A 23,050-nucleotide genomic window follows, 5' to 3' on the forward strand; every position below is an offset into this window, starting at 1 on the left:
CGTGTGTGGTTACTAGGGATAGCTGGTCGTGTCGTTTTGTGGCTAGTTGATGTTCATGGATGCAGATCGTTAACTGGCACAACAATACCATTATAAAGCAAGCCAAAGAACAGCCAGGGAATTCCTAGGAGCATGGCACTCATCCACAAACTCCATCAACAAACACATCGACCTGGACCCAATATACCGGCCACTACAGCGGACAGCTGAAACTGACAACTGGAAGTGGCAGGGACAGGCCACTATAAATGCCAGAGGAAACACCACAGAAGCGCTTCACAGGAGACTCCCAAGCACTGAGGATGTCACCTAGACAGGGGACAAAACGTTTGCAACAAAAATTTCCAGCTCGGCGAACAGAACCACAACATATTTGTACTTTCATTTTAAAACATCGAGATTATACATGGAATGCAAAGATATCTCCCTCAATTTCCCAACCCTGTTCAATCTCATGCTTCTATATTCAGTTATGGCTTCCTTCTCTACACCTACAAGAGACAACTGCCCAAGGACACCCATCCACATCTGAAGTGCAACCCTCTTCATATTAAACAATTTTTAAAATGGATTTCATCATGACAGGATACAGTAGCACAGTGTTACTGAACTAATGGTTCAGACACGAGTTCAAATCTTACCACTGGCAGTGGAGAATTTAAATTCAATTAATTAAACATGGAATTAAAAGCCTATATGAATAATGTTAACATTGAAATTACTAAACTGCCATTAAAATCCTCAGCAAATCAGTAATGTAATTTCAGAAAAGAAACTTGCTGCCCTTACTCACTCTGACCTATGATTTCAAAACCACAGGTGGTCTTGGGAGAGAACTTTGAGCAGGTTGAGCCTATTCCCATTCAAGGGAGAGAAAACAGAGTTAGCATTTCGGGTCCAGTGACCCTTCTTCAGAACTATTCTGAAGGAGAACACTGGACCCAAAATGTTAACTCCACTTTCTCTCCAGAGATGCTGCTAAACTTGTGTTTTTCCAGCAGTTTCTATTTTTGTTTCTGTTTCCAGCATCCACGGTTCTTTGGTGTTATCTTTTCATTTTTACCCTACGAAACTGAGCGAAATTGAAAATTCAATCTTACAGCTGTCCCACACATGGAGTGATTTTACTTTCTCTTAAGTACTAGATTACTGTTAGCTGAAATGAAGAAAATCACAGAATAGCATCAAATCAACGTCTTGTGAAATCCCCAGCAATAGGATGCGCCAGCAGCTCAGCTGAAGATTTTATCCCTAACTACACTTAATGACTAAATCTAAACTGGAACATAATTATTTCTTCCATATTTATGGCAATGAAATTTTGGAGCATCACAAAAGTGAAAAGAAACACCAATGCAGATCATTTGACCCATTCTGGTCTACTGCCATCCAATAGCAAGAATGTTGTGAAACTTGAAAGGGTTCAGGAAAGATTTACAAGGATATTGCCAGGGTTAAAGGGTTTGAGCTATAGGGAGAGGCTAGGGCTGTTTTCCCTGGAGCGTTGGAGGCTGAGGGGTGACCGAGGTTTTATAAAATCATGAGGAGCATGGATAGGATAAATAGACAAGGTCTTTTTTTCTTTTGGGTTTAGGATGAGGGGCAAAAGATACAAGACCTAAGGGGCAACATTTTCATGCAGAGAGTGGTGTGCGTATGAAATGAGCTGCCAGAGGAAGTGGTGAAGGCTGGTACAATTACAACATTTAAAAGGCAACTGGATGGGTATGAATAGGAAGCGTTTAGAGGGATATGGGCCAAGTGCTGGCAAATGGGACTAGATTAATTTAGAATATCTGGTTGGCGAGGACAAATTGGACCAAAGGGTCTGTTTCCGTGCTGTACATCTTTATGACTCACTGTACCAGTTTCAATGTTAACTTTGAGACTTCAATTTGAATGCTGTTTCTCTGTCCTTTATGTTCCCTTTGATATTTTTCAAAATATTTCTCATTCACTCCTTAAAAAAGTGAGTTGGCTTTCTTTAACCACTTATGGTATATTTTCCCAGTAATTCTTTGCATGAATAAACATGTCCTCATTGGAAAGTCCAGAATTAGGGGTCACAGTCTCAGGGAAAGGGGTAGGTTATTGAGGACTGAGACGAAAGATAGCTTTGTACAGTGCCATTCACTTAACGCCATTCCAAAGCACTTTACTGTCAATTATAAACTTTTGAAATATTGCCATTGTTTTAATGAAAAGAGATTGTTGTACCCAGAGAATTCCAAAGATTCACCACCCTCTAAGAAAATGAGAAATAGCTGGAAAATCACAGCAAGTCTAGCAGCAGCTGCGGAGACAAAGTTAAGGCTTGGGTCCAGGGTCCTACTTCAGAACAGTTCTGGAATTAAGAGTCTCATAATGATCATGAAACCTATCTGGTTCACTAATGTTCTTTAGAAGGAAACTACCATCCTTACTTGGCCTGGATTATTTGTGACTCCAGACCCACAGCTTAACTAGCCTCCAAGTTAAGCAATAAATGCTAGCCTAACCAGCTTCACCCTCATCCCATAAATGAATATTTAAAATGTTTCCAGAGTCTAGCAGTTCTTTGGAATTGTTTAATGCAGTGGTCTATGGTATTTTCCAGTATTTCCTCTCCAGTATTTTGAAGACTGAAATCAACAGAAACTACATAGAATCTATGCCAACATCTTAGATGAAGGGAACGATCGAATTGTAGCCAAATTTACCAATGACACCAGGTTGGGTAGGAAGCTAAGTTGGCAGAGGAGACAGTGAATCTGCAAAGGAGGTTAAGTGAGTGGGTACCATTTTGGCAGTTGGAATGAGAGAGATAATGGAAATTTGTCCACTCGAGACAAAACAACAGAAAGATAACATTAATTAAATGGACAGACAGTGCAGAACTCTAATAGAGAAATGCCAGTGCATTAATTCATGAACCAGAAAGCATTAGTGTGTAGGTACATCAAGTGATTAAAAAGACAAACGGAATGTTGCCATTTATTCCAAAAAAAGAAAGAATTTGAGAAGTTTTACATAATTTGTACAGGGCCTCAGCAAGACCACTTCTGGAGTATCATGTTGTTTTTGTCTGCTTTTTGAAAATAACAATCTACACATTAGCAGTTCAGCGAAGGTTCACTTTGCTCAGTCATGAGATGAACTTCTTACAGAGGAAGAGTGACCAGGTTAGGACTTCATTGTTTGGAGTTTAGAAGAATGAAAGGTGGTCCTGTAGAAACATCCAAAAATTTGAACATATGCTGTAAACAGAAAAGATATTTCCTCTACAAGGAAAGAAAACAAGGGGATAGAGAAAGAATAAGAGATCTTCCAATTACAACTTTGAGAAGTTCTTTGTTGGCCTACGGGAGTCTCTTCCCCAAAAAGCAGTAGAGGGCTGGTCTTTAATGCAATGCAGAGGTAGATTTTGAATAGACAAGGGAGCAATGGGAGCAGGTAAGAAAGTAGTAGTGAGACCACAGCAGATCAGTTATAAGCTTATTGAATAATGGAGTAGGGATGAAACGTTGAATGACCATTTCCAGCTCTGAAGTCCTGTGTACTTTTTTATATAGCCACAAAGAGAATTAAGGGTGATGGGGATAATGCAGGAAAATTGAGATAGATGACGCATGACTCCAAGTGAATAGAGTCATTAGGTCATGGGTCAGCTCGAGAACAGGAAACAGACATTAGAGATAAAAAGGGGTATTTTCAAGTTGACAAGAATCAGTACTGTGGCCTCAGTTAATTACTTCATAGATTGCAAGGAGAGGTAGAACATACGTAAGTTTTCCAACAATACAAAGCTTGATGGGAAAGCATGTTTGAGGAGTGCACAGAAAGATTGTAGAGCTAAAGATAGAACAAGTGAATGGATGACAAGTTGGCAGATGAAGTACAATGTGAAGTAGGAGGAAATTGGGCACTCGGAACTTAAGAACAGTAAAACATATCTTTTAAAAAAAGGTTCAAAACTTGTAAATGCTGTTGAGCAGTAATGTGGATGTGCCTATACAAAGATCCCAAAGTTATTATGCTGATTCAGTAGGCAATTATAGAGGCATAGAGATGTACAGCACGGAAACAGACCCTTCGGAGCAACCCATCCATGCCGACCAGATATCCCAACACAACCTAGTCCCACCTGCCAGCACCCGGCCCATATCCCTCCAAACCCTTCCTATTCATATACCCATCCAAATGCCTCTTAAATGTTACAATTGTACCAGCCTCCACCACTTCGTCTGGCAGCTCATTCCATACACGCACCACCCTCTGTGTGAAAAAGTTGCCCCTTAGGTCTCTTTTATATCTTTCCCCTCTCACCCTAAACCTATGCCCTCTAGTTCTGGACTCCCCCACCCCAGGGAAAAGACTTTGTCCATTTATCCTATCCATGCCCCTCATGATTTTGTAAACCTCGAAAAGATCACCCCTCAACCTCCGACGCTCCAGGGAAAACAGCCCCAGCCTGTTCAGCCTCTCCTTATAGCTCAAATCCTCCAACCCTGGCAACATCCTCATAAATCTTTTCTGAACCCTTTCAAGTTTCACAACATCTTTCCATAGGAAGGAGATCAGAATTGCACACAATATTCCAACAGTGGCCTAACCAATGTCCTGTACAGCCGCAACATGACCTCCCAACTCCTGTACTCAATACTCTGACCAATAAAAGAAAGCATACCAAACGCCTTCTTCACTATCCTATCTACCTGCAACTCCACTTTCAAGGAACTATGAACCTGCACCAAGGTCTCTTTATTCAGCAACACTCCCTTGGATCTTACCATTAAATGTATATGACCTGTTAAAATTTGCTTTCCCAAAATGCAGCACCTCACATTTATCGGAATGAAACTCCATCTGCCACTTCTCAGCCCATTGGCCCATCTGGTCAAGATCCTGTTGTAATCTTTGCTGTCCACTACACCTCCCATTTTGGTGTCACCTGCAAACTTACTAACTGTACCTCTTATGCCCGCATCCAAATCATTTATATAAATGACAAAAGGTAGAGGACCCAGCAAGGATCCTTGTGGCACTCCACTGGTCACAGGCCTCCAGTCTGAAAAACAACCCTCCACCACCACCCTCTGTCTTCTACCTTTGAGCCAGTTCTGTATCCAAATGGATAGTTCTCCCTGTATTCTATGAGATCTAGCCTTGTTAACCAGTCTCCCATGGGGAACCTTGTCGAACGCCTTAGTGAAGTCCATATAGATCACATCTACCGCTCTGCCCTCATCAATCCTCTTTGTTACTTCCTCAAAAAACTCAATCAAGTTTGTGAGACATGATTTCCCACTCGGGGAGAAAGTGAGGTCTGCAGATGCTGGAGATCAGAGATGGAAATGTGTTGCTGGAAAAGCGCAGCAGGTCAGGCAGCATCTAGGGAACAGGAGAATCGACGTTTCGGGCATTAGCTTGAGTGCCCCTCTTCAGGATTCCTGAAGAAGGGCTAATGCCCGAAACGTCGATTCTCCTGTTCCCTAGATGCTGCCTGACCTGCTGCGCTTTTCCAGCAACACATGATTTCCCACTCACAAAGCCATGTTGACTATCCCTAATCAGTCCTGCCTTTCCAAACACATGTACATCCTGTCCCTCAGGATTCCCTCCAACACCACCTACGTCAGGCTCACTGGTCTATAGTTCCCTGGCTTGTCCTTACCGCCCTTCCTAAACAGTGGCACCACGTTAGCCAACCTCCAGTCTTCCAGCACCTCACCTGTGACTATTGATGATACAAATATCTCAGCAAAAGGCCTAGCAATCACTTCTCTAGCTTCCCACAGAATTCAGGGTACACCTGATCAGGTCCTGGAGATGTATCCGCCTTTATGCATTTCAAGACATCCAGCACTTCCTCTTCTGCAATATGGACATTTTGCAAGGTGTCACCATCTATTTCCCTACATTCTATATCTTCCATATCCTTTTCCACAGTAAATACTGATGCAAAATACTCATTTAGTATCTCCCCCATTTTCTGTGGCTCCACACAAAGGCTGCCTTGCTGATCTTTGAGGGACCCTATTCTCTCCCTAGTTATCCTTTTGTCCTTAGTGTATTTGTAAAAACCCTTTGGATTCCCCTTAATTCTATTTGCCAAAGCTATCTCATGTCCCCTTTTTGCCCTCCTCATTTCCCACTTAAGTATACTCCTACTTCCTTTATACTCTAAGGATTCACTCAATCTATCCAGTCTATACCTTACATATACTTCCTTTTTTTTCTTATCCAAACCCTCAACTTCTTTAGTTATCCAGCATTCCCTATACCTACCAGCCTTTTAATGCAGTACAGGAATGGAGTCAGTTAGTACAGATGGCTGGTTTGCAATGCAGTGATGCCAATAGAGCGGGTTCAATCCTCAGTCTAGCTAAGGTCACTATGAAGGTATTGCCTTCTCAACCTTTCCCCTCACCTGAGGCATGGTGACCCTCAACTTAAATTCACCACCAGTCATCTTCAGAGTCCTCTGGGACTCTGCTGTCTTTGCCCTTACAAGAATACAGAACCTTTGACCCAAAAAGCTCCGATTCAGGTGCCACCAGCTCCAGAGATGTGTCATAACACAACTGATCAATTTGATTAGGAATATCTACAGAAGCTTTGTTGCATTTGTAAAGCCACACGTAGCTTTGGTCCACATATTTAAAGAAGTGCTTATTTGCATTGGTCCTGGGATGAAAGAGGTGTCCTATGAGAGAAAGAGATGAGGCTAAGTGAATTGGGTCAATATTCTCTACAGTTTAGCAAAAGAAGAAATCACATTGGAACATATAAAATTGACATTGTGGTTATTTGCCAATTGGGGAACCTATATCTCAGAGGCAGAGTATTGGAATAAGGAGCCAAAGGTTCAGGGCTGAAATGAGGTGAAATTACTTCACTGAAAGGGTTGTGATCTTCAGAATTTTCTACCCAAGAGCGTTTTGGATGCTCTATCACTGAATACATTTAAGGTTCAGACACAGATTTTTGGTCCCTCAGGGATTTCAAGGCATATGGGAAGTTGGTGAGACAGTGGAGTTGCAGCTGAAAATCAGCCATGGTCTTATTAAAAAGCAGTCACAATGGGCTGTTGGTCAACTCCTGACTATCATGCATATTTAATTCTCCGAAGCTCCCCCTTCATTTCAGTACTAATCTTGGATTTTTATGCCCGTTGTCACTAACACCAGAGATAACTATTGTTCATTTGTTTCCTTCTGAAATTCTCAATTTCCAACACTAGTATACATTTTCGCTCCACCATAATTTCCCCAATTTGCAAACACATATTCTAGTGAACTTGGGTGCAAAGTATTTAGCGAAGTTACCCAAATGACATATGCAGCATTTTATTCGAACTAAATTGGGTTCTGATATGTCAACTGTATTGGAAATTTAAATGTGACAGGTACTGAAACAATGCAAATAGCAGTATCAGTAAAAAATAATGGTTTATATTCTGCCATTGTCTCAGTAAACAAACAAAGCATGCATTAATTCTCACTGAAATATTATTTTTGAGTTAAACAAACCAAAGTGATCACTTATCTAATGTGGCATCAATGAATCACTACCAATTCAAAACAGCTTTTGCCTGAAACATTGATTCTTCTGCTCCTCGGATGCTGCCTGATTTGCTGTGCTTTTCTAGCACCACACTCTTAACCAATTCAAAACAGCCAAGTGTTTCAGTTGGTACTGATGCCCAAACCACAAAATTGCAATACTTCACATCCAAAAGACATTTTCTTCTCTAACAGGCAGACCAGTAGGCAATTCATGTCTCCAACATTGTCTATTGTTAATAAATTTTCAAATACATGAAGTACTGAGCAAAGTCACCTAACAATTCATAAGATGTACAAATTAAGATGGAGAACGGACATCGGTTAAAACTAAATTTATCAAGTAAACTTTAAATATTTGAATGAATTACTTTGAAGATTCTTCTCAAATTTTGGGAGATCTTATTAATTCATGGAACTTGGGTGTTGCCAGCTGGGCCACCACTTACTGTCCACCCCTAATCACCCAAAGGGCAGTTAGGGGTCAACCACATTGCTGTGGGTCTGTAGTGATATGTTGGCCAGACCACATGAGGATCGCAGATTCCTTCCTAAAAGGATATTAGAGAAGTAGATGGATTTTTTTTTTAAAACAACAATTGATGGTGGTTACAAAGTTGCCATTAAGCTTTTTATTCCAGAAATTTTATTGAATTCAAATCTTACCATGTGCCATGATAGAAATTAAACCCATGACATTAGTCTGCGGTTCCGGATTACTAGTCTATGACATTGTGACTATATCAATGCCTTCCCCTAATTTCTGGTTCCAGAATTTAAACCTTAATATAACTAGTCAACAAAAACTGATTTCAATCACCCACGCTATGAGCCACCACCACAAATTTCTTTTTCTTTACAAATAACCAGTCACAACAAGTATACATCCTACACAACAGGATTTCTGCTAATCTACAGCATTACAGTGTTTGTTCCATCATCAAGTGTCAATCCAAAGAGAAGCAAATGGAAACTTATTTTGCGCGGCTCATTATCTCCTCTTGCTCCAAACAAGTTAAAGCCTCTACTTTATTGCACACCTCTGAACAGCTCACCCAACTTCCAGAAGGATCTTTTGTCTCTAAAAAGATAGTATGTGTTGCTGAACATCATTAACTATTCTCTATTCATCAGTAAGCAAAATCACATCACTTACAACTGACCTAACCATGTGATAAGGCTCAGAAAATACACACACAAATGTGTACACGATTACTCAAATTTCTCCAAATTAGTACTGTAATGACCAAAACTGGGAAATCAATAATAACAGGTTTACATTGAATTAACAAAGAAAGCTAATGACAAGATAGATTTTTAAAGATCATCTAACTCAATAAATTATTATTCAGGGTCCAGTGAAATTATGACAGAGGACCTGAAATACTGAACTTGAAAAAAGTTGGTTATATTGAATTTAAAGCATAAATGCACACATTTAAAATAAATAGCTAAGTAACCTTTTCAATGCCAGAGCACAAAATGTCATTTCTAAACAATTACACTCAAAGTGAATCACTTGTATTTGAATTTTTATGCCCGTTAAGACCATGGACCATATCAAAAATTAAAGATCAGCATTAAAGCAAATTCTGACAATTGTAATAGCAACTCAAGCTGACATACAACTGTGTGTCTGGACTGCCACATGTAAATTTGTAATACCCAAACCAAAGCTGAAGACTTCACCATAACAAAGGCCACCTGCTCCCACCTCCATATCACCTGTCTCCACTCAGCCCACCTGTTGCTGAAACCCTCCTTTACATCTTGACTCCAGCCAGACTTGACTATTTCAGCATTCTTCAGGCCAACTTTGCAATCTCCAACTTTCACAAATTTGAGATGCCCTAAAATTCTGTAGACCATATCTGAACTGCAAGCTATAATCATCCATAATCATATGATTACTTACCTACACTGGCTGAGGCCAGCCCTAGATTTATAATTATACCCTGTTTAAATCCTTACAAGACGTCACATTATATACCCAATCAATTCCAACCCCCAACATGTTGATCCAACTCTGGCTTTTTTAGATTAGATTAGATTCCCTACAGTGTTGAAACAGGCCCTTCGCCCCACCAAGTCCACACTGACCCTCCGAAGAGCAACCCACCCAGACCCATTCCCTTACATTCACTCCTGACTAATGCATCTAACACTACAGGCAATTTAGCATGGCCAATTCACCTAACCTGCACATCTTTGGACTGTGGGAGGAAACCGGAGCACCCGGAGGAAACCCACGCAGACACGGGGAGATTGTGCAAACTCCATACAGATAGTCGCCCAAGGCTGGAATCAAACTTGGGTCCCTGGCGCTGTAAGGCAGCAGTGCTAATCACTGAGCCCCTTTGTACCCATCGTTAACCCCACCATTGGCAGCTATGCATTCACCTGTCTAGGCCCTTAGATCTGGAATTCCCACAAACTTCTGCCCCTCGTTCTTCAAAGGCCCTCATGAAAATTTACCTCTGACCAAACCCCCACCACCCCTTTACTGTGTCAACATGTTATGGCACCATACAAATACAACTGCTACTCTAATAAGTACCTCACTTTATTCTGCAGCTGAAGAGCATGAAATTTCAAATGTCGCATTTTAAAAATACAACTGACCACCTTTATTTTGAAAATAGCAGCACACTGAATCACTTATTTTAAATTAGAAAAACAAATGTCAGTTTTCCTCAAGATCAAATTTGGACAACAGAATCAATTTTAAGTATTAAACCAGAGTTCCAATTTGAAAAGGTTACCTTCTACCAAGATCTGTCAACAAGTTCAACATAAATAAGAATTTGTTTCAGTAAAAGATAATAGTACCTGCTTCGATCATTTTGTGCATTTGGCCGAGAAACATATTAATACCCATATCAGTGATATGAGGATGTATGTCAAGAGTGTAGTGCTGGAAAAGCATAGGCAGCATCCGAGGAGCAGGAAAGTCAATGTTTTGGGCAAAAGCCCTTCATCAGGAATCAGCAAAAGAAACTCCTCGGGTGCTGCCTGACCTGCTGTGCTTTTCCAGCACCACACTCTTGACTCCAATCTCCAGCATCTGCAGTCCTCACTTTCACCTATGAGGATATATGACTAGTCATTCTAGTACAACACTCTTTGCAAAAAAATTGACCATTTAAATTTTGCATTCAGCATACATGAAACATCCCAACTATTTTACATTCAAAATAACAAATCACAAGCATCCCAAGACACTATATTGTACAAATGTAAGATATTCTAAATGCAATTCCCTGCACAGTACTGTATACTGTATCAATACCATAAAGAAAGTAAACAACTGAAATACAGATGAGAAAAGATAATGGAAAGTGCATCAATTCAAATAAACTACCTTTTTGGTACATGCAGGTGAACTTCAAAAATAAGAAATCAGTACAAATTAACATCAGGTCACTGCTCATCTCAAAACCTTAGAAATGGAAAATTCATTAATATACTGCACGGAAATATAGTGCAAACTGCTTTGTGTATGTACACATAGAGACGAAAAAAAACGTTAAAGATGTACTGAATCAGCTTGGATTAAATAAAGGTAATGAACCTTTCTGGAAGTGAACGGGGGGGGGGGGGGGGGAGAAGAGACAGAGAGAGAAGAGAAGAAATGATGGAATACATTGCTTTGAATTGGCGGGGTGGGGGGTTCTGGTTGGGTTTCAGAGTTGCAGGTAGCAGACAAGAGGCCTAGAGACCAAGGCTGAGGTTTACAACGCCCTTTACATGTCCCTGTCAGGCACACCGGCTAATCTGTTTGATCAGGGTGTGCGTTTGTAATTACCAACACCCCACCCCCCCAAATAAAATCAACCTTTTATGTCTCTGTATATAAAAATGTGTATGTATATGTGAGAGAGAGATGCAGGAGGGCTGCCTGCCTGCCTCCTTGATTTACCTCCCCGTGTAAGGTGCCGTTGGTGCCGCTGCCTCCTCCGCCGCTGCTCCCGTTGCTGGACGAGGGCGTCAGGGCTTTTTGTTGACGGCTCACTGTCTTGCCACCGCCCCGCTTATTTTTCCTCCTCTTCGCCCTTTTGGCGTCGGCCGGGCTCATTGCGACGGAGGGCCCCGGGTATGTGTCTTGGGGGGGGGGGAAGGTGGTGTTAGCTGGTGTGAAGGAGGGAGGGATCAGGCCCAGGGGAAGGTGCAGACTGTCTGAAGTGGGAAGGGGGGTGTTTGATGAGGGAGGAGATCCGAGGTGGAGGAGGGGTAAAGAGTATCCTTGGGGAGAGAGAGAGAGAATCGTCTCCTTTTTGGCTCTTCTTTCCTCCCCACCCTCTCTCTCCCTCTTTTTTTTCACGCTCCCTGGTGATAACGTACGGAGGCTGGTCCCTCTGTTTCTTTTTTTTCCGGCAGCCACCGCGCCGGCCCCGGACCCGGACCTCTCTCCCTCCCTCTCCGGGCAGGCCGACTCTCACTGCGCCTGCGCCGCCTGCACTGCACCCTGGGCGTTGTAGTCCCATCCTCCCTCCTTCCCTTCCCCCACCCAGGCAGTCTTCTTTACCCTCCCCCACACCACCCCCTCTCCTCCTCAACTGCCAGCTCTTCTCATCCCCTTTCAATTTCCTCCCAGGCCCCTGGCTCTCTTCTTAAATCTTTCCATATTCGTCCTCCCCTCCATAATCCTTTTCATCTATTTCTCCTGTCAGTTCTCTTAGACTTTTATATTTAAACCTTTCCATTTCTCCCCATCTCTCTTTCATAATCCTTTCCACCTTCTCTCCTGCTTAAACCTGAGTCTTTATTCTTAAATATTTTCAATACTCCCCATCTCCCTTTCATAATTATTTCCATCTTTTCCCCCAGTTAAATCACTTTGTGTTTAATTCTTAAATCTTTCAATGGCTCCCCATTCCCTATTCTTAAACCTTTTAATATTTTCCCCTGGTTAACTATCTTAGTGTTAATATTGAAACCTTTCCATTTCCCTCTCTCTCAAATATTTTCATTGTTTCCTCCCTCTAAGTCTTTATATTTAAGTCTTTCTATTCTCTCAATCCCTTCCTAACTTTTTCTCCTCTTAGTTGTTTAATCTTTATATACAACCCATTTTTAAATTTCTCTTCTCCCTACACCACTTCAAATTTCTTCTTTATATAAACCTTTTTGTACAAACATACAGAGGAGGAGTCTCTTGTGTGTATTCCAACATTTAATAACGTCATGGCTGCTCTGATTACTCCAGATTCCTGCCTACATTAGATAATCTTTCACCCCCTTTCTTATCAATAACCCTGCTAGGTCTGCCTTAAAATATTTAAAGAACCTTTTGAGGAAGAGAATTCCAAAAAAAAAATTCACTACCTTCTGTGAGGAAAACTCACTACCTTCTCCTATCTCTGTCTTAAACCCTTATGACCTCTTATTTTGAAATGGTGATCCTTGTGGGAACTTGTTCCCAAATAGGACTCTTGGCTTTTTTAAATCTCTTTTTTTCTTATTCACTTATGGGATGTGAGCATCAATTTCCAGGCCAGCATTTATTGCCCATTCCTAGTTGTCCTTGAGAAAGTGGTGGTGAGCTATTTCTTAAACCACTGTAGTAATTTTACTTAATAATGCCATTCATCAAAACCCTGAAATGCAGATGGAGGCCATTTGGCCCACCAAGTCTGCACCAATCTTCTGAAAACCTGCATTTCCCATAGTCAACCCACGTAGTCTGCACGTCCCTGGATGCCATGGAGAAATTTAGCATGTCCAATCTAACTGAGGTGCACATCTATGGACTGTGGGAGAAAACCAGAGCACCCAACACAGGGAGAACATGTAGACGCCACACAGACAGTCAGCCAAGGTTGGAATCAAACCCGGATCCCTTGTGCTGTGAGGCAGTAGTGCTAATCACTGTACCACGGTGCCGCCCAGGAAAACAATTAGGCAGATTCTAAGATTTTGGTCCAGCAACACTGAAAGGGTGGTGCTTATATTTCCAAGTCAGGTGGTGAGTGCCTTGGTGAGAAACTTGGAAGATGCTGCCCTTGTCCTTCTATGTGTAAGTGTTCCTGGGTCTGGAAGGTGTTGTCTCTTGTGGGGGTGACAAGAAGTAGGGGATCACAGTTTAAGAATAAGAGTATCTTTTTTAAGGTAGAAATCAAAACGATTTTTTATTACCTTCGCACAGTAGTCTGCGGAATTTTCTTCTCCAGAAAGCATTGGAAGTTATATCGCTAAATTTATTCAAAACTGAGCTAAAAGTACTTTTGATTGAGAAAATTTGTAGTATAATAGGATATGAATATAGTAATGGCAATGATGTAATTGATGTTATTCCAACATTAGTTCATCAGACTAGAACAGAGTGCAGACTCGAGAGAAGTGTATGATGGAGCAGGAGTAAAACACTGGACAAGGGAGCTGCATTCGAAAAGATATATATACAGGTGTAAATAAATAGTGATAAAGCATTGAAAAGAGTGAGGGAGCCTCATTCAAATTTAAAGACAACCTAGACATGCCAGAAAGCAAGAAAAGTGGCTGTAAACTGGACCAGCCTCAGAGTATATGTGTTGCCACCCAATGAGGGATGTTTGAGTGTCGCCATAAAGCATGCTGAAAACAAGAATTCTTGAAAGCCTGATTGCACATTCCAGATCCAAGAGACACAAGAAGAAATTAACTCTGAGAGATAGTAAAGAACCTCGGAGTACCTCAAAGATAAAACAGTATAACAGGTAATTCAGGAGCACAAACATAGCTCATTAGAAATTAAAGGGAAAAAATGCAAGTATTTTCCCAGGTCAGTGTGGTTCAGTAACAGTTGAGACACATGCTATTCCACTGCAGTATGTAAATGGTAAGAGCCACAATGAGGGCAGAAGTGGGAATGAGCTGTGGACTGATGGTTCAATTCAAACAGGACTGCACAGAGTTATATATAAAGGAAAAAGTGGTATCCGTTCAGTACATATCTATACACAGTTGGGTTTATAGCCAATGATATGGGATAAAGTGTAGATGAAAATACTAAAAAACTTGGAAGGTCCACAGTGAAATCTGGTCATAGAAAGAGCAAGGTTCAATCAAAAGTCCCAGCAACAAGGGAATCCATTCAATATTTCCACCATATGTTCGCAGATTAACAGGGTGCTGCTGATGTGGGGCCTTGATGTTCAAGTTAATAAGGGACTATGACATTGTTATACGAGGAACTGTGCTAGAACAAATGATTCAAGGTGTTATTTAAGCCAACATCAGAGCCCACACTCAGTACATAGAGGAAACACTGTGAATCCTTCTGATGTGGTCAGGTGACATTGTCACCTTCCCAAAAGCTTTCCAAAATGCCAAATAAACAAGAAGCAACCAGTGACTCATAACGCCAGGGAACCAGGTTTGATTCCAGACTTAGGTGACTGTGTAGATTTTGCACATTCTCTCCATGTCTGCATGGGTTTCCATGGTGTGCTCCGGTTTCCTCCCACAGTTCAAAGATGTGCAGATTTGGTGGATTGGCCATGCTAAATTGCCCCGTATTGTGCAGGGATGTGGATTCACCATGGGAAATGCAGGGCGATAGTGATCGGGTGGAGGGGGAGGTGAAGCGTCTGGGTGCAGTGCTCTTCAGAGGGTCTGTGTGGACTTGATGGGCCAAATGACATGTTTCCATACTGTAGGAATCTATGACACCAGGATGTTTGAGACAAGGTTCGGGAAAACACCAGAAATGCATTTAGTGTTCAGCAAGGGGTGCTATCAATGTGGAAGAGCAGGACATTTAGAGAAGTACTGTAGATCAACAGTTCCTATTTTACCACTGAAACAGAGAAGTACTGCCAAATGAAAAATTCCTGGTAAATGGAAATTATTTGGAAAAGGAAAAATTCAAGAAAGCAAGGATGAAGTTCAACAAAGTAAAACAACATTTCTATGTGAATTCAGAGAGGGGCAGCAGAGGTTCTGAACTACTACCTCACAAGTGAAGGGTTTACAAACAAACGAATTAAGAGCAAAAGTGAGTCATTCAGCCCACTGAGCCTGCTCCAGCATTTAATCTGATGAAATCTGATCTCATTGTGGCTCAAAATCCACTTTCCCATCTATCCTTGATATAGAATCATAGAGATGTATAGCACAGATATAGAACCTTCGGTCCAACTGGTCCATGCTGGCCAGGTATCCTAAATTAATCTAATCCCATTTACCAACATTTGGCCCATATCCCTCTGAACCCTTCCTATTCATATACCCATCTAGATGCCTTTCAAATGTTATTCAAAACAAGTCAACGAGGTGTCTTTTGCTAACAAAGAATATCCAATTTATTGCAAATAAAACTTAAACAAACGTACAACTCATTGGAAAAAAAAGTTGCCAACTGTTTAAAGATAGATATGACATATTCTAACATATAAAACTCAACATGAGGCAAATATGGATATCAGAGAAATTTGATTGAACATCCCAAAGAACACAGCAAATATCGATTATAATGAAACAAATCACAGATTTATTAGTAATCACACAGACCTAGGAAACTGTATGAGTCACCAAATCTCATTAAAATATGAGAGATAACAATTCTTCACTTTCAATGACCTGGCCTTGAAACGCTTCAAAGAATGCCCCATCATGCACTGCCTCAATGACTGCTCATGTTCTGGTTGTCTATTTTCCTTTCCTGGGACTACATTCCCCTGGATTTTGGAAACTGCACAGGCGCAATTCCAATTTTTCGCAAATAGCAAACTTCAAGTCATGTTGATTTATGGATTTTCCTGAGCTCTAACTTTATTTTTAATTCATTCAGGGAATGTCCATGTTACTGGTTGGACTAACACTTATTTCCAATGCCTCATTGCTCTTGAGAAGATGGTGATAAGCTGCCTTCTTGAACCACTGCAGTGCAACCGTTGTAGGTATATCCACTATGCCATGAGGGAGGGAGGTCCAGGATTTTGGAAATGACATGGAAGGAAGAAAAATATATTTCCATGTCAGGATGATGAGAGGCTTGAGGGGACTGCTATTAGTGTTTTCATGAATCTACTGCTCTTATCCTTCTTGGTAGTGGTTGCTGGGGGTTTTGAATCGGTGCAAAAGGCCAGTATTGCTTTTGTGTTTTCAACCCTCACTCACTGCTTGACTGAACTATTAATTGTTCACTGGAATCTATAAGACCTTCATATCTCCTAGGATGCAACCCATCAGGTCCAGAGGATATCTAAGTCTTTAGTCCACTACTTTGCCGAGCAGTTTTTCTTTACTGAGAGTGATCGTATTTATTTCCTCTCCTCCTTCAGCCACTTGATCGTTTAGTAATTTTAGTATGCTGACACGGAATAATGTATCTGCAGCAGGCAGATCAGTGAGTCATAGAGCTGTACTTTATGGAAACAGACCCTTCAGTCCATCTCATCCATGCTGACCAAATACCCTAAATTTATTTAGTCTTTTTTGCCAGCATTTGGCTCATATCCCTCTGAACCCTTCCTATTCATATTCCTATCCAGATGCCTTTTAAATGTTGTAATTGTACCAGATTCCTCCGCTTCCTCTGGCAGCTCATTCTATAACACGCCACCCCCTGGAACCCCCTTAGATCCCTATGAAATCTTCCCCACCCCTCTCCTTAAACCCATGTCTTCTAGTTTTGGACTCCGTTACACTGGGTAAAAGACCTTGACTATTAACCCTATCTATGCCCCTCATGATTTTATAAACCTCTATAAAGTCAGCCTTCAGTCTCTGACACACCAGGAAAAGTAGCCCCAATCTATTCAACCTCTCCTTATAGCTCAAATCCTCCAAACCAGGCAACATCCTCATAAATCTTTTCTGAACCCTTTCAAGTTTCATAACATCTTCCCTAAAGCAGGGATACCAGAATTGAACGCAGTATTCCAAAAGTGGCCCAACCAATGTCCTGTACAGCCACAACATGACTTCCCAACTCCAATACTCAGTGCATTGACCAATAAAGGAAAGCATACCAAACGCCTTCTTCACTATTCTGTCTACCTGTAACTCTACTTTCAAAAAACTCTTAACCTTCACTCCAAGGTCTCTTTATTCAGCATCACTCCCCAGGACCTTACCATTCAGTGTATACGTGCTGCACTGATTTGGCTTTCCAAAATGCAACACCTCACATATATCAAAATCAGACTCCATCTGCCACTCCTCAGCCCATTGGCCCATCCAATCAAGATCATTGTACTCTGAGGTAACCTTCTTCACTGTCCACTACACCTCCAATTTTGGTGTCATCTGCAAACTTACTAACCATACCTCCCCTGTTCACATTCACATCATTATATAAATAACAAAAAGCAGTGGATCCTTGGGGTACTCCACTGGTCACAGGCCTGCAGTCTGAAAGGCAACCCTCCATCTCCACCCTCTGTCTTCTAACTTCAAGCCAATTCTGTATCAAAATGGCTAGTTCCCCCTGTATCCCATGTGATCTAATCTTGCTAACCAGTCTGCCATGAGGAACTTTCTTCAAGGCCTTATTGAAGTCCATATCGATCACATCCACTGCTCTGCCTTCAGGATGAGGTCCAGTAATTTTTCCCTGTTGCTGGTTCCTTCTCTATCTGCCCTGCCAAAAACACAGTAGAGCAGCCATGTCCTTTAAGACTTGACCAGTTCAGTGAGGAGTTGTGCAGGACGTTGAACTTGTCCACATTTGAGCCTTTGCCTAGCATGACCTTATTTTTCTCCTTTATGCCTTTGTCACCCTCAGTGAGTTCAAGTGTTGTTCAACACAGCAGAGTGCAGATTTGTAAGCAGATAATTTCCCGTCGCATATTTGACCTGAAGCCATGAGACTTCATGAAGTCCAGAGTCAATGTTGAAGACTCTCAGGACGGTATGCTGCTATCACGGTCTGGACATACACCATGTTGATGATGGTGTGTGTTATGGACCAGACCAACCCCCTCAAAATATATTAAGAGGGTAGGCTAGACCCTAACTTATTCTTATTTTAAAGGTAAACGTCAGGTGCTATGTTCCAGATCAATTCAATTGGTCAAACAACTCGACATTAAGCAAAACACAATTTATTCAAACACTACAATTAAAATACAAAAAAAAGTAAAGAACTTGGAATAACTTAACTCTATTGGAAAACTAACACAATAATAGGTACAGTAACCATTACAAAGTAACACTTCGAATATAATAATATCTCATAAACACACCCTTGGCAAAAGGCAAATTCAGACAATGGATTTTGTCTCATATGCAACTCCAGCAGCAGGAAGAGAACCCCCAGCTTTTGGCTGTAACCGAGAGAGGGAAAAATAGCTTCTGCTTCTTCAAGACCCCTACAGCAACTGCTGCTGAAACTAAAAATCCCTGGTTCCATGGGTGAGAGCTTGACCCCACTCATTCAGGCTGCTTCTATTATTCCAGCAGTTTTTAAAAAATGACCAAAGCTTCACAGTATGTTTAGCTTCTCATAAACTGCCTAACACCTGTCCCCCAATCTTCTCTTCTCAAAAATATCCAGAACAAAATAATCTCTTAAAGCCACAGCATGTGTTGGACTTTTGGTAAGATATGATTCTGTGACAATGACTCTATCAAACTGTAGCTTGTCTAGTCTATTAGACTACATTCTCATATTGTGTGGCTCATCTGGTTTCATTCCTTCTGATGGATTTTGTAGCACTTTTGATACAACTGAGTGGCTTGCTGGTCAACCCCATTGCTGTCACATGTAGGCCAGACCAGATAAGATTGGCAGGTTTTCTTCCATAATAGATATTAGTCAACTAAATAGTTTTGATTAGCGTTAACCTAGCTATTTTTTAATTCCAGATTGTATAAATTCAAGTTTCATCATCTGCCTTTGAAAGATTTGTTTCTGGATTACTCTTCTATGGATATGACCATTATGCCACCATCTTCTGTGCCATTCTTCTCTTTATTTAGACTTTGCCTTAAATTCCCCTGCTCCTGCCCCTGCCCCTTACTTTACCCATTGCTTGCAAGTTCACTGGGAGATATCAACTACATTTCCAATGCTATGTCATCAACAATTCACATTGAGAACGTGGTCGGGTTCAGAAAGAACAATGGGAGATATGGTTTTGAGTGTCTGGGTGTGGAAGCATTATACTTATATACGTGTAAGTATGTGAGGCCTCCATTTTTACAGAGCAGCGAGGAGAGAGTGCGGAGAGAAGCAAGAGCTGCCGGGAAGGGAAAGCGCGAGAACCGTTTTTAAATGAGCAGTAGAGAGAGAGGCCACAGCGAGGAGCAGAGAACTGTTGGGTATATATTTGGGCAGCGGCTGAATCCTGAGACACTACACATGTAGTATCTCCTACCTGCCCTCCTCCTCTATCCAGAAAAATGGACTCTCGTGTGTTCCTAAGGTAAGGTGTTTCTATTGATATTTCTTGTGTATCATGTGATTGATTAAAAGTTTACTGTTAGTTGAATAAGACCATTGAGAAGTACTAGAAATTATTTAACTCATAAATTTTTATAAATTAATTAAATAAGTGGAGAGGGTTGGACAGGTGATATGCTGTAGCTGTATGATGTGGGAGCTGGCTGATCCCGTTGTGAACGGCAGTGACTACATCTGCAGCAAGTGTTGGTTGTTGAAGAACTCCAGATCAGAATTGATGATTGGAATCTTAGCTTCAAACACTGCGGCACATCCGGGAGGGGGAGAGTAACCTGGACGCTTTGTTTCAGGAGGCAGTCGCACCTGAGAGATTAAGTAATTCAAATTCAGTTAGTGATCAGGAATAACAGGGTGTGAATGTAAATGAGGCAGGTAGGGGTTTCTGAGTTCAGGAGTGGAGGAGCCTCAGCCCTTGACCTTGTCCAACAGGTACGAGATTTTTGCTCCCTGCACGGATGAGGAAAAGGACTGAGGACAGGATGAGCCAGCTGACCACGGCACCGTGGTGCAGTAGGTCATTCAAGAGGGGGGAACATAAAGACAAGTAGTTGTTATAGGGGTTTCTATAATTAGGGGGACAGATAGTATCCTTTGGGAGCCAGATCAAGAGTCCCACGTGGTGTGTTGCCTGCCCGGTGCCAGGGTGCAGGACAGATCCAACCAGCTTAAAAGGATATTGGAGCGGAAGGGAGAAGATCCAGTCATTGTAGTCCACGTTGGTACTAACAACTTAGGCAAGGCTAGGAAGGAGGACCTTTTTGGGGATTATCAAGCACTAGGAAGGAAATTGAAGAACAGGTCCTCGAGGATCATAATCTCTGGATGACTGCCTGAGCCATGTGCTCATTGGCATAGGGATAAGGAAATTAGGGAAGTAAATACCTGGTTAAGAGATTGGTGTGGGAAAGAGGGATTCCATTTCATGGGACAGTGACGTCAGTTTTGGAACTGGGGCGATCTGTACCAATGGGACGGTCTCAACCTGAACCGATCTGGAACCAGTGTTATGGCAAAAAGGATAAATAGGGTGGTCACTAGGACCTTAAACTTGTGAGTCGGGGGAAGGGAAAGGGAAAGCGACAGGGAGTATAGAGTCTAGTAGAAAGATAAACAGTACGTTAGCATCTGTGCAGGGTTTAAGTTCAAGGCAGGCTAGGAATGAAGCAAAAAGGAATGATAACTTAGGACATATTATTAAAGATATTGGAAATCATGAGGATAAGAAAATTAGCATTAATGCACTTTATCTAAAGCAGATGAATTAACAGCACAAATCATTGTGAATGATTATGATGTGGTAGGCATCACAGAGATGTGTCTAAATTAGAGTGGTGCTGGAAAAGCACAGCCAGTCGGGCAGCATCCGAGAAGCAGGAAATTCAATGATTCGGGCAAAAGCCCTTCAAAGTTTTTGTTTTACACATTGATTTTAACATCACAGAGACATGGTTGCAGTGGGTTCAGGACTGGCAGTTAAACATCCAAGGATTCACAACTTATCAAAAAGACAAGGAGGTGGGCAGAGGAGGAGGGGTTGCCTTGTTAGCTAAGAATGAAATTAAATCTATGGCACTGAATGACATCGGGTCAGATGATGTGGAGTCTGCGTGAATGGAGTTGAGGAACCACAAAGGCAGAAAATCCATAATGGGAGTTATGTACAGACTGCCCAGCAGTGGTCAGTACCAGGAAATTGATAGGGCATGTCAGAAAGGCAAGGTCACGGTGATCATGGAGGACTTCAAAATGCAAATGGATTGGGTGAATAATGTTGCTGGTGGATCCAATGAAAGGGAATTCATGGAATACTTACAGGATGGCTTTTTGGAATAACTTGTGATGGAGCCCACATGGGAGCAGGCTATTCTGGACTTAGTGCTATGTAATGAGGCAAAAATGAGGACTGTAGATGTTGGAGATCAGAGTCAAGATTAGAGTGGTGCTGGAAAAGCACAGCAGGTCAAGCAGCATCCAAGGAGCAGGAAAATTGATGTTTCGGGCAAAAGTCCTTCATCAGGAGCATCAGCCCTTGACCTTGTCCAACAGGTATGAGATTTTTGCTCCCTGCACGGATGAGGAAAAGGACTGAGGACAGGATGAGCCAGCTGACCACGGCACCATGGTGCAGAAGGCAATTCAAGAGGGGGGACCATAAAGACAAGTAGTTGTCACAAGGGATTCTCTAATTAGGGGGACAGATGGTATCCTTTGGGAGCCGGATCAGGAGTCCTGCATGATGTGTTGCCTGCCCAGTGCCAGGGTGCAGGACATCTCCAACCAGCTTGAAAGGCTATTGGAGTGGGAGGGAGAAGATCCAGTGGTTGTGGTCCAGATTGGCACTAACAACATAGGCAAGGCTAGGAAGGAGGACCTGTTTGGGGATTATCAAGCACTAGGAAGGAAATTGAAGAACAGGTCCTTAAGGGTCATAATCTCTGGATGACTGCCTGAGCCACGTGCTCATTGGCATAGGGATATGAAAATTAGGGAAGTGAACACTTGGCTAAAAGATTGGTGTGGGAAAGGGAGGGATTCCATTTCATTGGACATTGACATCAGGTTTGGAACTGGGACAATCTGTACAATTCCTGATGACGGGCTTTTGCCCGAAACGTCGATTTTCCTGCTCCTCGGATGCTGCCTGACATACTATGCTTTTCCAGCACCACTCTAATCTTGACTCTGCTATGTAATGAGCCAGACTTTATAAAAGATCTTAAAGTAAGGGAACACGTAGAAGGCAACAATCATATTATGGTCGAGTTCAGTCTGCAGTTTGAAAGAGAGAAGGCAAAATCGGATGTGATGGTGCTACAGTGAAATAAAGGTAATTACAGGGGCATAGAGTCATAGTCATAGCGTCATCGAGATGTACAGCATGGAAACAGACTCTTCGGTCCAACCCGTCCATGCCGACTAGATATCCCAACAATGGCAGGGGTTTCTGGGTGTAATTGAGGAGACATTGCAGAGGTTCATCCCAAAGAAAAGAAAGATTATCCGAGGTGGTGGTGGGGAGGGGGGGCATTAGACAGCCATGGCGGACAAAGGAAGTCAGGAAATGTATCAAAGAAAAAGAGCGAGCCTATAAAGTGGCCAAGAGCACTGGGAAATCAGA

General features: G+C 41.9%; 1 protein-coding gene across 2 annotated transcripts in view; it reads right to left on the reverse strand.

The window, feature by feature from the left end:
• The window catches only part of fam193a (family with sequence similarity 193 member A), a 227,901-nt gene extending 215,993 nt beyond the window's left edge, over positions 1-11,908 (reverse strand). For both annotated transcript variants that reach the window (XM_043704036.1, XM_043704026.1), the window contains exon 1: positions 11,464-11,908. In XM_043704036.1, coding sequence (XP_043559971.1) covers positions 11,464-11,619 — 156 coding nt within the window. In that variant the 5' untranslated portion in view covers positions 11,620-11,908. The remainder of the gene's footprint in view (positions 1-11,463) is intronic.
• Positions 11,909-23,050: the final 11,142 nt, after the last annotated feature.

The sequence above is a fragment of the Chiloscyllium plagiosum genome, chromosome 2 (assembly GCF_004010195.1).
Source record: "Chiloscyllium plagiosum isolate BGI_BamShark_2017 chromosome 2, ASM401019v2, whole genome shotgun sequence".
In the NCBI taxonomy this organism is placed as follows: Eukaryota; Metazoa; Chordata; class Chondrichthyes; order Orectolobiformes; family Hemiscylliidae; genus Chiloscyllium; species Chiloscyllium plagiosum.